Below are 22,613 nucleotides of genomic sequence, written 5' to 3'. Positions count from 1 at the left end.
CAGCCTCTGTGTCTAAACCTTTCTATTCGCTGTATTGTCTCTGTTTTGGTGACATCTGCTCTGTCCTCTATCTGCCACTTCTTGGCAACATGGTCATCTCACACCCCATGTGCTCCTTGGGTGCAGGTACCCCCATGTAACCACTTTTGGGACCGAGGGCAGCTCTGTCAGCTGTTCTGTATAGATCCAAGAATAGAACTATCTCTTCTTGGTTGGATTCAGGGGGTGGAAGGACACTACGAGGACGGGGTATAACTTCACCACACTCAGAGGAGAGAGGGTACCACGCAACAAGATGTGAGTTGAAAGCCCTTAGAACTGTGTGTTCCTCACATGGAAGCCAGAGGGGTGGTGGCATCTGGCTTCAGTGATGTCTTGGACCAGCCCTCCTTCGAAGGGGGGTGGGGGGCATGGCCGCAAGTTGGAAGCTGGTCTCCATTTTAGCCCACATGGGAACACCAACCACCAGGAAAACCAAGCGAATCCAACCCAGTGTTTATTGTTGCACAAGCCTGTTTGCAGTCCCAAGGGGATCTTCTGGCTGGGGCGTGAGTAGGAAGCCGTGTGGCCACAGGGGTGCAGGGCGGACACAGGACATGACAGCCACCAGGCTCTTGTCCAGATGATACATGGGCTGGGGGACTCCTCAGCCACACTCCAGGGAGGGTGGGGTGGGAATGGGGTTTGCGGGATGGTGGTAATAACAATATCAGTGGTGATACAAATAAGCAAGAGGATCCAGCTTGCTACAATATATAAAAGGCAGCAGTTAAGAGTCTGTGCTTTCACTTTCCCATCAGCAAGATCTGAGTTCAAATGCTGTCTGTGTGACAAGATGAGGTACCTGCTCTCTGTGAGGCTCAGTGTGAAATAGGGACAGTAGTGCCCGCCTTGCTGGGTTGCTCTGAGGATTAAGGGGCCCAAGAGTGTACATCTCTGAGCCCGGTCCTAATAGTTGGCACATAGGTAGGCAGCCAGGGGCAGCTCCCACAGCCCATAAGGATTGGTAGGGCTGGTGGCAAGCTCCTGGAATTGTTCCAGCCATCCCGGGATGACTCCACTTTAGCGGGGACTATGAAGATAGCTGCCCTCCCCAAACCAAAACCCCTCGTTTACAACCGCATCTGCCGGAGGCAGAAAAACTCATTCACCTTGAAGAGCTGGCAGCTATGAGGAGGCACTGAGGGAGGGGACCGCGTCTTTGGAGAGATGCCTGAATGGTGATGCTTAACCCAAAGGAAACTGACAGCAATGGTGGAACTTCAGGCACTGTCGAGGTGGCGGTGGCAGGTGACCTTTTGGGGCAAGACCTTTGTCCCCTCAGATCACACCACGTTCCCACATGCATTGTCAGGGGATAGGCGGTGGCCCTCCTCGGATGGGTAGCGAGATCTACCAGGCCGTGGAATCAGGTGAGAGTATGCAGATTTCTTGCCCTTAATGGGCGGAGGGGGCCTTTGGGGGCGGAGTCTGAAGACTGAGCTCCACCCCTCATCTTCTAGGTAGGAGCTCCCAGCTCTCCCCCATCGTCTCCCCAGGCAGGCGCAAGGGCAGCGTTCTCCAGGGGCTTCCGGACAGTGAGCTGGGGGTGCCCGGGCAGCCTCCGAGCTCAGGGCTGGGGCTGACCTCGCCTGGCAGGCCTTTGCCCCCGCTGCCGCGCAGGGTGGGGGGCGGTACCGACGGGAGGGGCCGCCCACCCGCCTGGGCACCTGGCGGTCAGACCAGGGAGACTTCGGCCTGGAAGCTGGAGGAGCGGCGCGCGCCGGGGCTGACGCGGGTCAGCATGGAGACCTGAGTGCTGCACGTGGCCCCGCTGCTGCCTGCTGACGGGTGCTGGTATTTGGGTTTCCAACCCAAGACGCCCTGCAGATGCCAGCGCCGCCACTTCCGCCGCAGCTCTGCCTGCACCTGGGAGAAAGGAGGGTGGTCAGGCGCGCCCCTATGAAGCCTCCTGCACTGCTGATCGGGCTGCACTCTGTCTAGGGTGCGTGAGCCAGACAGTCATAGCCTCTTGGGGAATCTAACTTGAAAGGTCAGATGCTACCTTGGGCAGTGCAGAGATGGGACCGCCTAGGGGCCAGGTCAAATCAAGGGATTGGAGTTGGGGGAGGTGGGAGCCAGAGAGGATCAGAGAATTCAGTCCAGGGAGGGAGAGGTATGCGGCCCAATCTCCTGATCCCTGCCCTCCAGCTCACCTTGAGCTCATCCCAATAGACTTCCGTGCTTTGGAACCAGGGCTCCACAGTGACTCAGGCTTCACTTCACCCATCCCCACTCACTCCGCACACAGCCACCTAACACAGCACTTCTAAACCTCTGATGTGCACATGAATCCCCTGAGGTTTTCTTAAAAGCAGATTCAGAGTCAGCAGGCTTGGGGTGGGCCCAGAAATCAGCATTTTAAACAAGGTCCTAGGTGCCGTCACTGATTTACTAGTCTGAGGACCACACTTGGAGTAGCAAGGTTTGACCCTTCTTTGCTCTGCACATATCCCGTCAGGGGTTTTGGACCTTGGGGCTACCAGAGTTCTGTTCCTTGACCCCCAAGGTCTGAGAGGGGCTTACCTCGCCATTGAGGAAGCAGTAGAGGACGGCCACCACAAAACCCTGGGGAGGAAGGGAGCGGGAGAGGTGAGGTAGACAGACCCTGGGAGCCCCAAACCCTGCCCCACCCCTGTGTTCCCCTGGTGAAACAAAGGGCCAAACATACAGTTGGTGCTTAATAAATACTTATTGCAATGAAAAGATTGGAATCTAGCGGCAAGAGGCCAAGGCCCCAGGTGAATTTCCTCCCTTAAAGCCCAGAGAAGAACGCAGCCTTAAGTCCATAGTTCATACCTGGAAAGACCCCACGACGAGCTCAAAGACCATTTTCACTTCAGCCTTAAAGTTGTCGGGGAAGAAGGCAAACATGATGTAGTGCACTCCAAACAGGGGGATCAGCAGAAGGGTGGACTTGGCCAGCCTCCTGGGGGCAGGGGAGGGGCAGGCAGTGGGTATGGGTGTCCACACATGTACGCACATGGGGCACAGAAGACAGGGACAACGACCAGGATGTGTGAGGATAGACTGTTGGTTCCCATCAGTCCTATGTCCACAACTGTTTCTGTTCCATATCTGCAGTGCCTATGACCTCATGCCCCCTGGGCCTCCTCCCTTGGACTTCCAGCTCCAGTGAAGGAGGGACAAAGGGAAGAGGTGGCTTTACCAGAACCCAAGGACAGGGCTACATGGAAAGGGTTGGGATCCTATGGTAGAGGCCTTACTAAGTAAGTGCTAAAATCAACATGGGAGGAGTCCCTTGAATGAGATGGAAACATGTTGAGAAGGGCTTCTTGAATGAGCTTGAGCCACAAAGAGGTATAGTCAATGCCAGAGACCATGCCAGAGTCAATGCTGGAGCCATGAAAGAAAGTCTGTAGCTTCCCTCCCCTTTGTCCTATCTCATACCCTTCCAGAGCCTCCCGCTGGTCAAATTTAACTACAAGTAAGTGGATAAAGAATCCTAGCAAACGTAGCTTGCAAGGAGAGAGAAACCCCTCTCTTTTCACTTTCTGGAGGAGAGAGTATAAAGGAGGGCCAGGGCTCAATCCCAAGGATTACGTGTAATAGTGGTATTTCAGGCTCTATGGCCGCTAATGGGGATAGTTTCTTGAGCAACAGGAGATCCTGGTTTCCCTTCCCCTGGTCTCAGTTTCTCCAATCTGTACAATGGGGCGAGTGTATGCTCAACATGGTCAAGGAATAGAAGTGGGGCCCACTGTAAACTCAGAAGCGCTTTGGGTACTATGAAATACAGTGCATTTATGAGAGACCAATACTCTACTGGAAATGAGGGCATTTGGGAAGGAAGTTTTTGTAATTGGGTTGCTGACCACAGATGCCCAAGGCCACTTGGGAGGAGGATGGGTGCTCAAGTTTGTGCCTGGTCACCAAGGATGACTCAGGGTCAACTAGTAAAGCCCTGTCTTTGGCTTCTCTGCTGTATCTACTTCCCCAGGAGTTGCCAACTTTTCTGGGATTACACCCCTTTCTGCCCCACCCCCACTCCCCACACCAATACACGCACCCCCAGAATTCTCTGGAGGACCAGCTCCTCCTTCACTGGCCATGTGAGCTCAGCAGGGTCCACAGTCACTCTAAATGACTTGCCCCTTTCCCATGGAGCAGAGCTTATCCTGTTTCAGGCCTCCCAGCCACTTGACCTCATAGCTGGTCCAGGCAGTGTGAACCCACAGTTCCCTGGCTGGGAGAGGTCTGAGGGGTGAGTGTGTCTCTGCCTCTGTGTCTCCTGCCTTGGCAGTCAGTCCAGGTAGGCCTAGCCCTGGGCCCGAGGACCCACAGCAAACTGGGGGCAGAGGAGCTGGCCTTGCCCCTCCACTCCTTCCTGGACCTGGTCCCCAGACACGCCAGTGTCCCGAGCACTGCCCACCGCTCCTTGACTGCAAACCTATCCCACGCGCCTGAGGCTGACAGATGGAGGCTTTCTTTAAATTGGAGGCTTGTGGGGAGGTGGAGAGTGGGAGCTGACAGTCCCTCCGCGGGGAGCTCCATCTCCTACTCCCCCCACCCCTTCTGCCTGCCAACAGCTGTTCAGTTTCCACCTCACCCACGTGGACCTGGTGATGACCGGTTCTCTTTGCCTCAGATTCAAGCCCTTTCGAGCAGTTGTATGTTGGGTAAAACAAGGCCCCACAGGGAAAGTAGAGGAGGAGGGGGCACAGGCCTGATGTGCTACCCCCTGGCAGACTGCAGACCCCTACAGGGCCTTCCTTTCTCAAACTGGAAGGGAAGCTCCACCTCCACACCCCGAGGGAGGAAGTGCTGTCACACCAGGAACGGGAGTCTTAGTCTCATCAGAGAGAATCACAGGATTCCAGAATAGAATCCTAAATCCAGCAGCTCGTGACATTCTAGCCAGGAATCTCAGAACCACAGCACAGATTCCCCAGAGAGAAGCCAGGCCCAGGAGAACATTCTGGATCACAGGACTGGAAGGCCGCTGTAGGACACCCCAGGTTTGTCTTGTCTGTGCAGTGCTGATAATCTCCTGTTCCCATCTGTGGGCACACAGACCGACTCACCCTCCCACAGCCACCCCATTCATGTTTCTGTAGCTCTGTCTTCCAGCCTTGTTGTCCTCATGAAAGCCTGCCTGTTCTCCAGGCCCCCCAAGCACAGGAAGAGCCCTCACACCTTTCCAAGCAAGGATATGACCCCTGTCCCACAGACACCGTGCCCTCCCCCTGCCAAGACGATGTGCTCCCAAACTCTAGAGGAGGAGGGAGTATGTGTCAGTTTCCTCATCTGTGAAATGGGGACAGTCTGGAGGAGACTGTACAGACGAAATGAGATGATGCTTGGAAACCCCATTGCACACACCTGGCATGTAACCTGTGGATGCCGTTACTACTCTCAGGGAGGACTGAGTCCCGAATATGGCCATTTCCTTGGTAGACTGGGGGCTCCCCTGGGGCATGCATCTACTGTGCCCCTTTTCTGTGCCAGGCCCATGCCAGGGACTGGGCACACGGTGTGAACAGGACACAGGTTATCTACTGTGTTCTCGAGCTCCCTGGCTTGACAGTAGATACACAGCGGGGCCGATCACCTGCTAGGTAAGTCATGCAGGAGAAGCAGGCCTGGGACTCACGGGCCTGGTGAGGGTGGGACTGGGCAGGGGACACTCGTGCACTGAGCCAGGCCATGGGGGCAGAGGTGGGCAAGAGCAAGGTGGGTTTTTGATGATTCTGGAGGGGGGCTTCCAGGGGACGTGGGATGATTTGTGGACTGGGGCTGGGGATACCGGGAGAGCCGGGGCCCTGGGCCCATACTCACGAGTATGGGCTGCTGTCACTCTTCCCGACATCTGGGGCCCGCAGTTTGTGAACCAGGATTCTGATGATGCGAATAAAGAGGATGAAGTTCACCTGGTGGGTGGGGGCCAAGGTCGGGTGGTCAGAGAGGGGAGGCAGGGTGTCCAGCCCCCTGGGCTGATGGCCTGTCTTCTTCCCCAGGGCCCAGCTATCCATCCATCTTACCTCTCCCCTACCTCTTCCCACTTTGGGAAAGTCATCCAGGAACTCTCCCTCACATCCCTAAGGGCTGGGCCTCCCAATCTGCTTTCTCTACTCTAGAGGAAAAACTGGTGGGGAAAGGGCTGGGGACAGTCCTGCATTAGGCATTGGGAAGCCTAGGGTTCAGTTCTGACCTAGACACGAATTTCCTGTGGGACCTTGGTCAGTTGTCTACCCACTCCGGGCCTCAGTCTCCCCGTCCCTAAGTGGTGGGAGGAGGCCTTACCAAGATGGAGGCGAGGATGGGGGCCTTTATGATCCACCACAGTGAGGAGATGATGGTGTCCCAGCATCTGGGCAGGGTACGGTGGGGGAGAATGAGAGATTGTCCTCGGCCAGAGAGAGTCAGCAGTCCTCCTGTTGTCCCCGGCTCTGCCCCAAACCCTTTAGAGACCACTGGTCCAGAGTCTGTTACTCCCCGGTCCCCCTCATCCCACCCGGGGGATCTGCCCCGAGTGACAGCAGCCAGGAGGAGGGGGTGGGGTGACAGCTCACCCGTAATCCTCAAAATGGATTCTGATGATGGTCCACACCATGGTGAATGTGCTGGGCACCCCTGTCAGGGCCAAAGGAGAGAGAAAGAGGAGAGAGTGTGGCAGGAAGAGGGGGAGATCGAGGAGGAAGAGCCAGGAAGAGGCAGGGAGAGAAAAGGGTGGGTTTCCAACGTGGCCACGTACGGTGGCATATATAGGTAGCTCAGTGCGCAAAGATGCCTCATTGAGGGGGTGAAGCTCTATGTCTGAGGGACTGTGTCTGCCTGAAGGGGACTCGTTTTCTCATTTGGGCAGAGGCACTGTATAGATTAGCAGCGGCCCTGTGTGTTTCAAGGACTGGAGGGGAAATGGAAGGATGCTCAGAGAACCTGTGTGTTCCACGGGTCAGCTCGAGGTGCAGCCGCAGCCAGAAGGCCCTTGCCCAGGGGTCAGACGATGGGAGGACTTTTATCAACCCACGGCCAAGTGCCTTGCAGGCAGGATCTGCAGCCCAGCAAGACCTAAGGCAGCAGGCTGGGTTGGTACCCACCCCCTAATGAGCTCCCCAGGCTTTGCCCCCTTGTTCCCAGCCTGGCAGCCCTCCCTGGTACCATACCCCAGCCGACGAATATGTACCCCCAGAAGTACTTCCTCTCGGAGAAGAAGGAGACGGCGAGCAGGGTGTGCAGGTAGAGGCCCTCCACCAGCAGCCAGAAGAAGTTGGCCATGACACAGTACTGGAATAACACCACGGCAGCCTTACAGCCCACCTGCAGGGGGAGGAGAAGAGGGCGGCCCAGTGGAGCTAGCAGGGGTCCCTGCCTGCCCACATCTCTGTCTGGGGTGACAAACAGGATTGCAGTACAGCCAACTTACTCTCTTACTTATTTTTGTATTATTCCCTTAGAAATATACTCAGTGGTTTTCCCATTATCCCTAATTTTACATCATCTGATGCTTTGGAATAAGCTTGCAATTTTAATTATCCACCCATCAATTTATCGTCTATTCATCTTCCTATCTATATATCTATCCACCCACCTACCCATCCAACCATCCACCTACCCACCTATTTATCCATTTACTTACCCATCCACCCACCAGACATCCACTGCCAACTCACCCATCTATCCATCTACCATCCATGCTTCCAACCATTAACTATCTATCTGCATCCATCATCTTCCATCTATCAGTCCATCCACAGACTCACCTGTCTATCTCTCCATTCATCTACTATCCACATACTAGACATCCACTACCAACCCACACACCTAGACATCTATCCATCCATTCATTTATCCACTTGTCCATCAATCTGCTCATCCATCCAACCACCAATATACCCCCACCCATGATCTATCCAATTTTTCTTACTTTATCCATCTATCCTTCCACTTAGTCATCCACACACTATTTACCCCGTCATCCAGCTACCAACCCATCCACTTACCATCTCCGCTACTCATTTATCTTATTCCTATTACGATTGAAGGTAGCTGGAAGACGTATGAGGGAGAATTCTTGCTTGCATTAGCAAGAATCCCTTGAAAGTGTAGGGATATGGGCTGTGGACTGTGGAGTGGGGTTTAGATGGAATTGTTGGGGGAAAGATGGGGACGGAGAAGAGGGAAGAGGAGGGTGAAGTAGAAGTTAGGAAAAAGAGGAGAGTGGAGGGATGATCCTTCCTCCTGGGGGCCAGAGGAGCTAGAGGAAGAAGGGGTTCCCCAGGCAGGTGAGGACAATGGAGGAGTTAGGGAGACCCCTGGGCAGGGAAATCAGGGGCTCTGGGCGGCCCAGCTCGCATGATTAGAAGATCTTCTGGGCCATCTGTCCTCTCCCAGAAACTATCTGCCGTTTCAGATTGAGCCCAGATACCTGTAAGCCAGAGCTTAAAGCCACCCTCTTCCAGGAAGCCCCTCTGCTTTCATTCCTCCTTGTACCCAGAACACAGGTTCCCACCCTTTCCTCCTGTGCCCTCGGATTTGAGGCACCCTCAGAGAGCAGCCTACCCTCCTCTCCCGATGGTTGGAAAGTCCTTCCTCAGGTCTCACTTCAGTCCCTCCTGTTACAGGCAGTCTGTTTCCCCCACCTTCCCTCATCTGCTTTACAGCAAGAATAACTCAGCTCTTTAACAGGACTATTAGCTGTGCTTCTCCTTGCCTTGGAAAAGCTTCACAGAGCTGCTAATGAATCGGGAAGCTCATTTCCACAATTATCCTCAACAAGTGCGCTGGCGGCTTCAGGCTGCTCCCCGGGCTCCGGGGCTCACACCGCACAGGTCTGAGCCCTGCTCCCAGGCTGGATCATCTGAGGCGCTCTGGGAATGGCCAGGGTGGCTCCCCTCCCCCTTGTCGAGATGCCTGAGATACCACCATCACTCTCTGGAGAAAGTCACTTTTTTTTTTTTGGCCACACCTCGCGGCTTGTGGGATCTCAGTTCCCAGGTCAGGGATCAAACCTGGGGCCTTGGCAGTGAGAACGTGGATTCCTAACCACTGGACAGCCAGGGAACGCCCTGGGGAGATTCATTTTCAATTTCACTCTCTGGGGAGAAGGTACTTCTGACCCCTGAAATAATGCACTATCTCTGAGGTCACTCATGAGGCAAAAAGTCACTGACCACAAGGGACGAATGGGAGCCAGGGCTGGTCTTGAGCTCCCTGTCTCAGCTCAGGGGGCACTCAGGGAGGAGGCCCTGAGCACAGAATCACCTGGAGATGGACCCCTTAGTGACGGGCGATGAATTCCTTAAATGCTCTCTTAACCTCCCTTGCCTAGGAAGGTCCAGAGTGACTAAGGGCAGGGGAAGAATAGAAGAAGAGGAGGGCTGTGTGGGTTTGGACTGGCTCCAGAAGGCAACGGGGGGAGTAGGAAGGGGGGCACGGTGAGCAGAGCCATGGGTATGCAGATGGCAGAGAGGAGGGATGGAAGGAAGCTTGAATGTCCTTGCACGACGGGGAAACTGACGAAGGGATTTCCCTAAGGTCACATAGGAAGTTAGCAGCAGAGGCGGGAAGGGGGCTGTGGGCTCTGGCACGAAGTGTACCACTTTGCACCCAGGAGAGGTGTTTTTCATTGGCAGGAGTAGGTGTGTGAACTCCCAGATGGCCAAGCAGCATCTCCTGCTGCTGGGAGGGAAGTGGGATCCAAGGAGCTGGCAGGCAGGGTCGGAGGGGGGCCACCTTTGGAGAGAGAGAGAGAAAGAGAGAGGGAGAGAGAGAAAGGGAGAGAGAGAAAAAAGGGGAGACAGGAGGGAGGAGAGGGAGAAGAGGAGATTCAGGTGACAGATGGCAGGGGTGGGCCAGGGAGGTGGGCCTGGGCAGGTCCTCACCGAGCCCTTGGAGCAGTGGTCCAACTCCCTGCTGTCGAAGAGGGCCAAGTCTTTGATGAAGACAGCGGTGGCCCTCAGGATGAAGGATACGAAGAGATGGATGTGGATGTAGTTCCGCGTGCAGTGGAGCTTCCTGTGGGAGGTGGCCAGATCCAGGAGGCCGAAGGGGCCTCAGACCCCCACCCCAACCAACAAGTCCAGTGCTCAGAGGAAGGGTAGGGCTTGTAGCCTCTGGATGCAGACCCCACCCCGAAGGGGGGCCCTGTCCCCAGGTATCCTACCCATGTGTGCAGCCTGGCTTGCAGGTGCCTCATTCCAGGGCACAGGCCCCGCCCTCTGGTGCCCTATCCCCAGGTACAGGGCATCCTGTGAGGGATGAGGCCGACACAGGTGAACACTTCGAGCACCCTGCTGTCTCTAGGGGAGGCTGGCCTGGCGGGGGCGCTGGGGAAGGACTGTGTGATGCCTGGGAGCTGACAGTGGAGGGGGCAGAGCATGCCTGGGTGAGGAGTGACCTGGCTAGTCTGCTTTGAGCCCTGTTGCAGGAGCTGGTCCTCACCTGAACAGGCTCAGGATGGCAGTGGCGACAAGGAGGGTGGCGAGGGACAGGCTGTAGCCGACGGTGTAGCCAGTCTTCACAGAACTGTAGAACATTGTCTGCTGCTGCTAGAGGGAGGTGGGTGAGGATCTTGGGCGGGGGTGGGGGGACTCACCTAGGGGGTGCTGGCAGAGGCGGGGTGCCCTATACATCCTGCCTCCCATCCCTGCCTTGACAGATGAGGAGGTGGAGGCCCAGGGCTCCCAGGAGTAGCTGAGTGGCCCCTTCCAGTTCCCAGAGCCCCTTTCTCCCTGGTTTCCACAGATGAGACAGCACTGCTTCCCAGGGTCGGGCGGGGGTTGAATGCCCTTTCTCTGCTCCTTCACAAGGGAAATGTCAGTGGGGGAAGGAGCGAAGACCTCACACGATCCACTGGTCCATCCATTCATTCTTCACTCACGAGTCCAACAGCCCTTCTGGGCCAGCTCTGGGCTTGGCATCCTCAAGCACAAGACTGCTTGCCCTTCAGACCCCCCACATGAGGCCCTCTCACCAAGTGGCGAGGAATGGACAATGGTAAAGAAGACGCTAGGGGGAGGGTAATTTCCCATTTGGGACTCTCAGAGGCTGGATTTAGCAGGAGGAGGGCAATCTGGCCTTATGGGGAGAAGGGACAAAGCTGGACACCAAGGGCTTCCTGCTGGCCCCTCCCCATGGACACACGCGCAGAGCCATGGTCACTGGGCCGCCCCTCCTTCCTCCCCACCTTCCACACCCTGCTGGAACAGAGGCCAGTGGTCAAGAAGGATCCTGCCCGAGGATCTGGTGGGCTTTTAAGGCCTCTGAGGAAATTGCTGCCCTCTTGGGAGGAGTGAAAGCCTTGTCTGTGAAGGGCTTTGGGGGTGGGACAGAGGTCATCACAGACAGACTACATTCACCCACCAAAGCAGCGAGGGGCTCCTAGCTCGGGACTTCAGTTATACACCAGCCTCCCCGTCAATATCCTTCCCTGGCTCCTGGCCCCACATCCTTACAGAGACCACCTGTGCTCCACCTGCTCCAGGGCAGATCCCCATCCTGGGGCTGAGGACAATGGTCCTGTCCCTGTCCCTGCCCCTGATTGGCTCCTGGGTATCTGAGGCTGGTTCATTCCAGGATCCGCACCTCAGTTTCTCTTCTGCATGTGACAGGTGAGATGGGCTCTGTCTGCCCTGCCAGGGCTGGATCAAGGCTCCCACAAGGGAGTGGAGTGGCCTGGCCTGGGGGTGCTGCTTCTGCTCTGATGCTGTGAGTCATCCTCCTGGAAGCCCCCTCCTGGACCCTGTCAGGGGACCCAGGGGATGCGCCCCTGGGAATGTGGGCCTGGAGAGGGAGGAGGGCAGACCCTGGGAGTCCTGGCTCCGACATGGAAGGCAACCGTGCCCCTTGGTGGGAGAGAGTGGAAGGAGCTAGCAGGCCCAGGTACTCTAGCGTGTGTGTGTGTGGCGCACTGAGGCCCACCTCATCCAAACTCGATGCGTTGTCATCCAAGCCACAGGCAACGGGGTAGGGACCAGGCTCCAGGGGCGTCCAGCCCTCGTCGGTGCAGCTGCGGCTCACGTTGCGGCCTGGGTGGAGGGCAGGGGCAGAGAGGAGAGAGGTTGAGGCAGGGAGCGGGCAGGTCGGAGGAGCAGGCATGGGGCCTGGCTGTCTCTCTGCTCAGCCCTACTCTCACCGCCCCCTGCGGCATCAGGCTCCAGCTGTTCTGACCTGGACACCCAGGGCACCACGGGGCAGCCTGGGGCAGCGAGAAGCACCTCCAGGGTGGCCAGGGAACGCACCAACACAGATGACAGCCAAAGCAGACATTCCTGCCCCTTGTCGTGTCTGAACCTGACCCCAGGCGCCATTTAAACTCTGATCCTTGTCACGAGCAGCCTGGATCCTTGGCGTGGAACGATCCCTGACCCTTGTCATGAGCTGAATGCTGACCCCCGTCACAGGGCCACGGATGCTGGTGTGGCAGATGCTTCCCTTGTCTGTCCTGTAGGTACAGACAGCAGCCTTCTGGCTGCGGCAAGGGGCCCAGGCCTGCCCAGCCCTCCTGGGTCAGCCTGCCTGGGCCTACGGGCCTGGGTTTCCTCCCACGCCTGGGGGCTGGGGGTTCAGATGTGCTGCTGGAGAGGGACCAAAGGTGAGGCAGGAGGTGGGTGGGCGTCGGAGGACCTCTGATAAGGGCACAGGTGTGAAGTCCTCACACACGGAGAAGGGGCACACGCCCAGGCAAAGGCAAGTATGAGAATAATTGAGCGGCACACCATTGCAGAATCTCGGGGCTGAACCACTAAGGCTGGGGTTCCAGGACAGTGGCACTGTCCGCTGTCCCCGGAGGACCAGGGCTGCAGCAAAGGGGCAGGACCACTGAGCGGCCATGTGAGGTGAGGGGTGACCCCAAGGCTCCCCACTCGCCAGGGAGGGGAGAGGCTGAATAGAAAATGGGTGAGCCAGAGAAGAGCTCTCTGCCCCCATCCCAGGACTCATTACAGAGGCACTGAGTCCAGGACACAGCCTTCCTGCCAGGCTTGTTGTGGGAGAGGAAAGGAGAAGGAGGAAGGGGGAGGGGAAGGAGGAAGAAGGAAAGGAGAGGGAGGGAGGGAGGATGAGGGGAGACAGAACAGGTAGGAGGAGAAGGGGGTAAGAGGATGAGGAAGAAGGGGGAGGGGAGAGAAAAGCAGGGAAAGAGATAAGGCGAGGCGATGAAGAAGAGCTGAGAGAGAAGATGGGTCCTGACATCCTTGCCGTCTAGCGCCTTTCTCACCTGCACCACCACCATCAGCACCTCCATCAGCACCAGCATCACCATGACCATGACCGTCACCATCACCACGATGCACGTTTTGAGAACTTTTCCCAGGTACACGGTACAGAGCACTTCAGGCATATTATCTTTTTGAAGCCCCTCAACCACCCAGTGGGAAAGTAATCCCATTTCACAGTTGAGAAGTAAGCCTCCAAGAGGCTGGTCACTTGCTCAAGGCCACATGCATAGGACAGGGTAGAGCAGGTGTGGTCCCATAGTCTTCCCAGGTAACCTTGGCCCTCACTGCACTGAGGTGACTGAGGACTTGTTTCGGGTGTCCAGGTGCAGAGCTGTAGGAGGCGTCAAGCCATCCCGAGCTCAGGGAGGGTCACTGTGCATATGTTTAAAATTTCCAAACCTTGCCGTGTGCTCAGAACATCCCAGGTGATTCCCTATTCCCTATTTCTGTAAATCCTCCTGGCCACCATTTGAAAGAGGTTCTTGTCACCCTACTTTATGGACGAGGAACTGAGGGACAACTAGGGGTAGGGGGATAACCAGGAAGGAGCAGCCCGTTGGGTCTCTTTCCACTGTGAGGTCCCAGGGGTGGCAGGAAGGACTTTGCTGAGGAAGGGACCCTAGGTTGGGCCCGTTTCTTGCCCTGGTGGCCCATTTCTGCACAGACCTCCCAACCGCACTGCCACAGGAGGCTCCCAGGGCATGAGAAAACTCTTCACACTGCCCCTCTGCACACCGCCCCTCCTCACCCCCTCAGCTTTCTCCCGTTGCAGCAGAGGGTGGGCCGGCCTGGAGGCTTCAAGCAGCCACTCATCAAACTGCAGGCCCCCATCAGCCCCAGATCTCAGGAGCTCACTGGGGGCCCGGAGGCCATGCCCCTTCCCAGGAGCTGATTCTTGGGGGACTGACCCTGCCAGACTGGGGCAAGTAGGAAAAAGGGGACAAGGCCAAACCAGCCAGCCTTAAAGCAGGGACACTAAAGCTCGGGCTTTGGGCTCCCCACTGGCCGGAGGGTCCAGGGCTCGAGGAGGCCAGGCCCATGACATAGTGGACACCTGGGATTATCATGAATGAAGCTAGCGAGCCTGGGTGACCCAACAATGTCTACACAGCAGCATCACATGCCTTCTGTGGGAGCAGTGGGGAGCAAACGTTAATGTGTTAAGGCTCGTGATCAGGAGTTACCAATAGTCCCATTAAAAGGGGGGACGCCAAGAGTGAGAGAGGTTGGGTGACTTGCACATGGTCACACAGCAAAGAAGCAGCAGGCCTGGGATGCAGACCGAGGTCAGCCTGACTCCACATCTTTTTGGGCTCCCAGCAGCAGCTGAAGGGGGACTTTGTCCCTTGGAGCCCCGATTGCCCAGAGAGCAAGGGAGGGCAGGGGATAGTGGGGCATCTTCAGGGCTGGGTGGCCTCTTTGAAGAGCCTGGGACTGAAGTCCAGGACTCCAAGGGAACTGCTCTTGAGATGATCTCAGTAGAAGTCACCATGGGACCCTGAGGATCAGTCAACAGTGTCTTCCCCAGTCTGGGCTGGGGAACCGACAGACCCTGTGTGTGTAGAGGGGGCTACGGAGGGTACGAGAAAGGGCGAGGGACTTTAACCCTGTGCTGGGAGGGCCACTCCACATCCTCCCAGTCTCCTCCCGTTTGTCATGTCTCAAAAAACAAGTCACGGCTGCCCTGCCCCCTTTCCTCCCTCAGTTCTCCACGTGAAAAGCCCTACTTGGTGACTGGAGCTAGAAATCGGGGGTCATTTTCTCCCCACTCACCTCTCTCCTCCCCCATCAGTCACCAGTCCTGCCCCAGCTTCCCTTTCCTCGACACCAGCACTGACCGTCTCATCTCCCCTGGATTAGGTAGGAGCCTCCTGATGGTTCTCCCTGTTTTCCTGCCCCTCCAACCCACTCCGCACCCTGAATCCTGGAGGGTTGTTCTAAAATCTAGACCTGATCGTGGCACTCTCTTGCTGAAATGCTGTCAATGGCGGCCCACCCCAGCCAACCAGGGCAGACGTCTTAGGTTGACAAGACCTCCTTATCTACGGTTTCATGTGATGCTGCGGGGAGGAGGTGTCCCACAGACCCCATAGACACAGGTAATATAGACTGTGGTGTCTTCTTATCAAAATAGCCCTCCTACTTTTTACTCTTAAAAAAAGTCTCTTCAAATATTTAATGGCAAAAACACCACAGGTGAAAGACGTGCAGACCACAGATAAAAGGACTAGACCTCCACAGTTGGGAGACTGGGATTGACATATATATACTACTATGTATAAAATAGATAACTAATGAGAACCGACTGTATAGCACGGGGAACTCTACTCAGTGCTCTGTGGTGACCTTAATGGGAAGGAAATCCAAAAAAGAGGGGATATGTGTACACGTATAGCTGATTCACTGTGCTGTACAGCAGAAACTAACAACATTGTAAAGCAACAATACTCCAACAAAAAATAAATAAATTGAAAAAAAAAGGACTAGACCTCCACAAACATTTTGGTGCCTTGGTGAGCAATCTTTGCCTGGCCACCCCTCCTTCCCAGGTTCTTTACCCAGCCTGGCCAAATGACGTCTTTTAACTCTCTTCAGCTTTCCCTGTAGAACCAGGTCCCTTCTAACCCTTCCAGAGAAGACACTCCTTCCCCAGTCCTGTTACCCAGAGGCGCAGGAGTTTGGGTTGCCATCCCTGCTATCCCACACTTCCCTTACATGCAAACTTTCCTCTTTGGAATTGAGGCTCACACCTTCTTCATCTAGTTGCCCAGGAAAACACAGCCTCTTTCCTTTACATATTCAGCCCCTAGCCCAGTCTCCTATTTCTTGCCATCATTTTCAGAGGCTAAGGCTGCCAAGTATAGCTCGACAGGTTGTTCACTGCACAACAAGGGCATCTGGCTGATGAACACTGGGGGCTAAAGCGTACTTCATATTCAGCTTGTCGCTAGGTGAGATGGTGAATCCACCTGAGGAAGGGCTGCCTTTCTCTCATCTGCCGAAAGGCTTGGTGTGGGCCCCCCTGAGGCTGGCAGCCTCGGGGTTAGGCAGATGGTGGGCTGGACTCCAGGTTCTCAAGTGAAGGATCTGCCTTTACAATCCCAGCAGGGACAGAAGGAAGAGCCTCAGGAGGAATGCAATTAGCAGGCGCTTCCAGGGATCCCAGGAAAGGCTGGTTGCCAGGCTCAGCTGAAGGAAGCATTACGAGAGCTGCCAGAGGAGCTCATCGCCTGTCTGCCCAGGTGCTGGGTCCCGCTGCAAGAGGGCTGGGCTAGGTGGGCGCTGGCCTGGAATACGGCACACCTGTGGCTGACCCTCAGGGAGGGCATCCGGATCTCTCCCTCACTGCTGAGGTCACAACACCGGGCACTGGCAAGCGAAACTGGCCTGCTCCAAAGAGACCATTTGGTCCATCTCCCATTCCCACTTTACAAATAGGGAAACAGGTCCAGAGGGGCAAAGACCACCTGGAGTGAGAGACTTTCTGCTCATCCTCTGAGCCCTTATCTAGGTCCCATTCATCACCAACCCTTCCCACCCCAGCCCTGCTCCTCCCTCTGTCCTCCCCCAGCTCATCAAACCCATACCTGAGCGGGGCACACTCGAGTCCTATCCCCCCTCCACCGCACCTTCCCGCTTCCCTCCTCTGCCCTGCTCTCCACCCGAGTCCACACCATCATCATCTCTCGTCTGCCTTGGGGTTGGGTCTTCCTATTCGTACTCCTAGAATCCTGTCTTTGCACAGAAACCAGTTATCAGTTAAAAACCCGAACTGGACTGTTTCCGTCACCTGCTTAACCCCTGCAGTGGCTTCTCAGTGAACTTAGGAAAAGCCCAAGTCCTGTCAGTCCTCAAGGCCTGCGTGGTCTGGCCTCTGCCCGCCTATCTCTTTCCTCTCCTCCCTCCCCTGGGCTCACTGCTCTAGCCACACTGGCCTCCACCGAGTTTCCTCAGGGCTCATCCCATGGGCTGTTGATCCTCTGAGTGATTCCCCCCGCCAGGACCTTTGCGGCTCTTTCCCAGCCCAGGTCTTCAGACCGCAGCTGCAGTATCACCTCCTCGGAGAGGCCGCCATGACGCCCACCTTAGGTGGTTTCCCTCTCTTCTCTCTCCCAGCACCGCTTATCATTTATAATACATGCATTTGTTTGCTTGCTACACGCCTCTCCAACTAGAATGTGAGCTCACCGAGGACGGAGCATTTTATCCCTCTGCCCCTCACTGTGCTTGTCTAGCTCAGTGCCAGTCAACACAGTAGGTGTTTAATGAACATTCACTGAATGAAAGGATGACTTACTGTGTCATCTTTAATTACTGGTAGCAAGACAGCCCACTTCCTAAAGAGGTTCCTGCTTTTCCTTTCTGCCTTATATGTGAACATTCACTTAAGCAGAACTTGACAAGGTGTGTAAGAAAGGTCAGTTTCGTAAAGTCAGAAAGGTCATTGCCTCCGAGAAGTGAAAGACTCATTCGTGGCCAGCCCAAAACAATGGGAACATGGCAGCCATAACTATCAGTCAATCAGTTATCAATTGCTGAGCAAATATTTAGTGAGACCTTCCCACATGCTTATCTTTCTGTGAAGAGCTAATCAAATCCCATGAGTCCTTCAGAGAACTAATGTCAGTGCAACCTGTTCCAGGAAGCCACCCCTGATTCCTCCAGCCTCTTTGAGCACCTCCTTTGCCTTCTCACTTCCTTGAGAGGTGAGTCCCTACTCCAGCCGGCTCTACTCCTGCCACCAAACTCCTGCCCTTCAACCCAGGGTTCTTACCTTGAATGGGGGAGAAGAGTTTAAAGATGAGAGGGCAGGCCAAGACGACCACCTGGCCCCGAGGGGTGGCTGGCCAGCAGGTGAGGTTGTCCCACATCTTGCTGCAGCCTGTGGGGTGAAGGCAGAGGACACATGGGTCAGCGTGGCCACCAGGTGCCTCCAGCCTTCGGGCCTGAGCCCACAGGCACCCACTCTTTTCCTCCTCCTCCAGGCTCCCACCTTGAGGAGCCTCCAGTCTGAGAGGGGAGGCACAGCCCTGCCCAGGCTGTACAGGGAAGGGGGAGAAGGAGGCATAAGTACAGCCCCATGGTCCTTGGTGAGAGACAGAGCGCCCCCCTGTGTGTTTCAAACAGTGGTGGGGTTTTGTTTGTTGCAGAGACTAGGGGGGCCTTCCCCGGCATTCAATGGGCAGGCGACAGGGACGCCAGGCAGGTATCTTGCATGGTCGTGCACAGCGATGAATTGTGTAGTGTTTGGGACTTTCAAATGAGTTGCTGGGCGTTTGCATAGATGAAAACCTTTTGTAATGACCAGAGGCTAGACTCTCACTCCATTTTACATATAAACACAAGGTACTTATTGTACGGGTCTGACAATACGAGTTTTCCAGGAATGCAACCGCCAAGTAAAGGAAGAGAAGACTGGGCTTCGTTGTGCTCTAAGAGTTGTTCTCACTAAGAGCCGTTCAATGTTTTGGAAAATCACCTACGACAATGCTGCCGTGAACCTGGCTCGGTGATGCAACCGGCATATATATCAATCTATGTTTAAAGCTCTCACATTCCCAGAATTTATATTTATAGGTCCAACCTTTAGACTATGTCTTCTTATCTTTCGGTGTGATTGTGCTGGAATGTACACACAGTATTCCAGCACACACAGTATTTTATTATATGTGTCTTTATTTTTGTTTTACGTTATAACTAGAACATCATTAAAAAAAAAACTGTGTGTCCTAAATTTCATTTTATAATAGTAAGGGAGGCATTAGAAAATATTTCTTGTAAAAAGGAGCTGTTGGGTGTGATCGGGTGATGGGTATATTGGGTTTAGCTAGTTCTTGAAGAGTCTTCATAAAACTCACATACAACACAGATGCCCCCCACCCAGGCACACTGTGAATTGTGACAGGGGTGGTGATTAGGGAGTGAGTTTGGAGAAAGCCCTGCATCGCAGGCTGAGCTCTCCGCTGTGTACCTATTAGCCTTGAAGGCCTGGCTGGTGACGGATGCACAGACCCCCTAGGGGTCTCTAGGGGTCCACTTTAATAGGCAGATGCAAATGCCACGGTTTTGCCTGTTCAGGGTCTGGGTGGCCCTGAGGAACAAGGACTCCTCTGGATGCCATCCCCGGAGGGAGGTTTAATTGTCTCTTTGCAACCCTGCCAGTCCCATAGATTTACTCAGGAAACCCAACCCCTGAGCTAAAGTCAACTCCAGCTGGGCCAAACCCAGCCCAGCCCAGGTCCGAAGGTTCACAAGTTCCCAAGAAGGGGGCCTGGGAAGAGGAGGTGGAGGGACATCCCCACCTGGGGAAGAGCCTCGGGCCTCTGAATGCTAAAGTGGGCCGACAGCGGGGAGGGGATGCCATCTGGGGCTGCGGTAGCCAGGTGGCACCTGCAGCTGAAGGCTGAGAATGCCTGGATCTCCGTGGCCTGGTCAGAGTGCACAGCCTCCCTGCCTTGGGGACCTCATCCGCTACCACTCCTCCTATCCTGAGTCTTCTGTGGCCTCACTCTGGCTCCCAGTCTCTCCTCCATTCCTGTGCCAGCATCTCTGGAGGCCATGTAGCTGCTCTTCAGGCCAGTCAAATCCTGCTAGTGATTTAAGACCCTGTTCATAATATCATCAGCAAACATTTATGTAGCCTTTATATATGGGAGACACTGTTCTACCCTCTTTACATAAATAACTTATTTAACCCCCTCCCATTTTACAGATGAGCAACTGAGGCACAGAGCAATTATGTAACTAGCCCCACGTCACGTCGCTGGCGAGGGGGACAGCCTGTTCACACGCTCCATCTCCAGCAAACCTCTTGCACTCTGCCTGGTCTGAAGGGCTCAGTGCCATTTCCAGGAATCTTGCATGGCTGGAGTGTGTATAGCCCTGACAATGCTGGGCACACCCTGTCTTGCAGGCCGGCTATTGTGTTTGGGTACTTGCCAGGCTTCAGGCTTTCTGGATCTCCAGCGGCGGTCCAGATCAGGAGTGGATTCAGAGCTGGGTCTCTGGCCCTGAGTTCAGCTTCACCAGAAGAGGCACAGAGGGGAGGGAGGCTGGGCTCTGCCCTCAGGGCGGCCATGCTTGGCCTTAAGGAATCTCAGCACCACCAGGCCTGAGTTGTGAACTGTGCTGGGGTGCAGGCCAGCAGGCAGCGGGGGAGCCAGGGAAGAGGGGCTGGTAGGGGACACGTGGTCAGGGAGGCGTCCTGCTGGAGACAGCAGGGTCGGGAAGCTGAGATGGGGTGACAGGCAAGAAAATGCTGGGCTCCTGGAGGGCCTGTGGTTGTGAGCTGGGCCTGAGAGTATCCCCTGTGTGTCTGCCCCAGGGAGGCCACTCAGGTCCCACCGCACACGTCATCAGGCCCACAGAGGCCCAGGGCCCAGGCTGGCTGAACATGCCCACTGGGTGCTGCCACCTCAACAGGAAAGAAAGCCCAGCCTGGCGGGGGGGATGGCGAGGCAGGAGTGGGGGGCCTCTGCTTGTCGTTTTATAGACGTGTATGCACAGAGAGACACGCACACTGACAAGCACTCCCAGGCACACAGACTCACAAACACACACGCACATATACATACATGTACACTTACTTGGACATGGAGAAACCAGACACAAGCAAACACAGGCACAGAGAGACACACACAACTCACAGACACACACGTACAGACATGACTGAGCGTGCCACAGACACACACACACACACACACAGCACACCAGGCAGACACATCCAGGCAGGTCCAGGCTTACACAAACACATGCCTCCAACACACAAAGACACTCAGAGTGAGTCACAGAGCTACACACCCCAGAGGCACAGCCATAGCCCTAGACAGACAGGGGCCAGGAGCACACAGCTGGATGTGCGTGAACACGCGCAGAGCCTCACAGGGTCACGGGCAGACTCACCGCCCACAGACCCATACATGCCCTCCTCTGGATCTCGGGCCAGCTGCCTGGTGACAGGGTGTTGGCACCTGCCATGCACCCTGTGCCAGCAATGACCTCATTGGGATCACGAGGGTGGCCTGCCCTTGGGGCCTATAGTCTGGGGTCTGGGCCTCTCTGGGCTGCGCATGCTCCCGGATCCCACTGTGGCGCCTTTCCGAGGCCTGTCTGCAGCCTGGTCCTGCCTCCCTGCCCTGGCAGGGGGGTGGGGGCATAGGCAGCAGGCAGGTCCGGCCACCCCTCTACCCAGGCCGCAGTCTCAGGGCCCTGGGAGACAAAGGGCCGGCCCTCCTTGCGAGCTGGGAGAGGCAGAGGCCCTCCGTGATGCTATACACACACTCACTGCCTCTACGGGAGGCAGAGAGCCTGGGCGGCAGGGCCCAGGAGGAGGGGCCCAGGACGGGGTGCATAACTGCCAGCCTCAGGGAGATGGGGGCACTGGGGAGCCAGGAAGAAAGATGCTCCCTGCTCCTGAGCCAGGCTGCTACATAACTGTAAGCTCGGCCTCGGGGAGGTGACCTCTGGGAGGGAGGCCCAGAGCTGGTCTGGGCTCCCCACTGCTCCAGCCCTCCCCTTCCCTCACAGGGAGCCTTGAACTCCATAGCCGCTCCCCACCTGCCATGGGCAGTAGGCCTGGGCGCGTCCCAATTTCCCAGCCTCTCTGCTTCTCCCAAGCCTGCCCACCCTTCTGAGTCTGGCTCGGGCTGCAACTTTTGAAGGAAGCCATCTACTTCCTTCCGTTCTCACCCCAGGGCTGCTGAGCCAAAGGCGGGGAGCACAGGATCAGGGAGTGAAGACCAGGAGGTGCTGCCATTTGATCTGATGGCCTCGACCTGAGAGTGGATCTGGGCTCACGGTGTGAGGGAGGGGGGCTCCTTGGGGGCTCCTTCTTGCCGCTGGGGGCCTCACCTGTTGTTTCATTCTCCAGCTGGGCCTCCTTCAGGCACTGGTTGTGCTGTACCTTGATCATCTGCATATAGTCACACTCCTCCTGCTGCAGCCCGACTTCCCAGCCGCCCTGGGGAACAGAGACAGGGAGGGGGACCCGTCACCCTTATCCACAGCCTACTTGTCATCCGCGGACTCCAGGAGCACAGCGCCAAGCAAGGCCCAGTCACCGGACTGATCCAAGTTCCAGACTAAACCCCAATCCCAGCCCCAGAGTGAATTCGACCTTAAACGGAAGCCTGACCCTGACCTAGATCTGACCCCAAACTCTTGTCCATTGTCCCCAAAGCGGGGTCTGCCTCGAGGGCCCTGTCATGGTTTCCTGGTGGCCCTAGCAGTACCGTGGCTGTAACAACACTGTCTCTTTGTGGGTGGTACGGCTATGGACGGAGGTTAGAGGGCCTCTCCTTAGAGCCCAGAGCTGGCCCACTGGACTTTCCAGTTTGGGTTGGGAGCCCTCAGTCACTGCTTCCGACTCCATGGATGAGTGGGGCCCAGGAGGTG

General features: G+C 56.0%; 1 protein-coding gene across 2 annotated transcripts in view; it reads right to left on the bottom strand.

The window, feature by feature from the left end:
- Nucleotides 1–481: 481 nt before the first annotated feature.
- Nucleotides 482–22,613, bottom strand: part of VIPR1 (vasoactive intestinal peptide receptor 1) — a 33,074-nt gene continuing 10,942 nt past the window's right edge. Inside the window, exons 2-13 of one of the 2 annotated variants that reach the window (XM_004277869.2) lie at nucleotides 22,071–22,179; nucleotides 17,995–18,102; nucleotides 11,923–12,029; nucleotides 10,444–10,547; nucleotides 9,885–10,017; nucleotides 7,167–7,320; nucleotides 6,573–6,633; nucleotides 6,304–6,370; nucleotides 5,839–5,930; nucleotides 2,839–2,968; nucleotides 2,566–2,607; nucleotides 482–1,908 (exon numbers count right to left, since the gene is read on the bottom strand). In XM_004277869.2, coding sequence (XP_004277917.1) covers nucleotides 1,717–1,908; nucleotides 2,566–2,607; nucleotides 2,839–2,968; nucleotides 5,839–5,930; nucleotides 6,304–6,370; nucleotides 6,573–6,633; nucleotides 7,167–7,320; nucleotides 9,885–10,017; nucleotides 10,444–10,547; nucleotides 11,923–12,029; nucleotides 17,995–18,102; nucleotides 22,071–22,179 — 1,299 coding nt within the window. In that variant the 3' untranslated portion in view covers nucleotides 482–1,716. Of the gene's footprint in view, nucleotides 1,909–2,565; nucleotides 2,608–2,838; nucleotides 2,969–5,838; nucleotides 5,931–6,303; nucleotides 6,371–6,572; nucleotides 6,634–7,166; nucleotides 7,321–9,884; nucleotides 10,018–10,443; nucleotides 10,548–11,922; nucleotides 12,030–17,994; nucleotides 18,103–22,070; nucleotides 22,180–22,613 lie in introns of those variants that run through there. The other variant, XM_033402011.2, reaches the window with a different exon arrangement.

Source organism: Orcinus orca, chromosome 10 (assembly GCF_937001465.1).
Source record: "Orcinus orca chromosome 10, mOrcOrc1.1, whole genome shotgun sequence".
NCBI classification, from domain to species: Eukaryota; Metazoa; Chordata; class Mammalia; order Artiodactyla; family Delphinidae; genus Orcinus; species Orcinus orca.
This window is presented reverse-complemented; position numbering and strand designations above follow the sequence as displayed.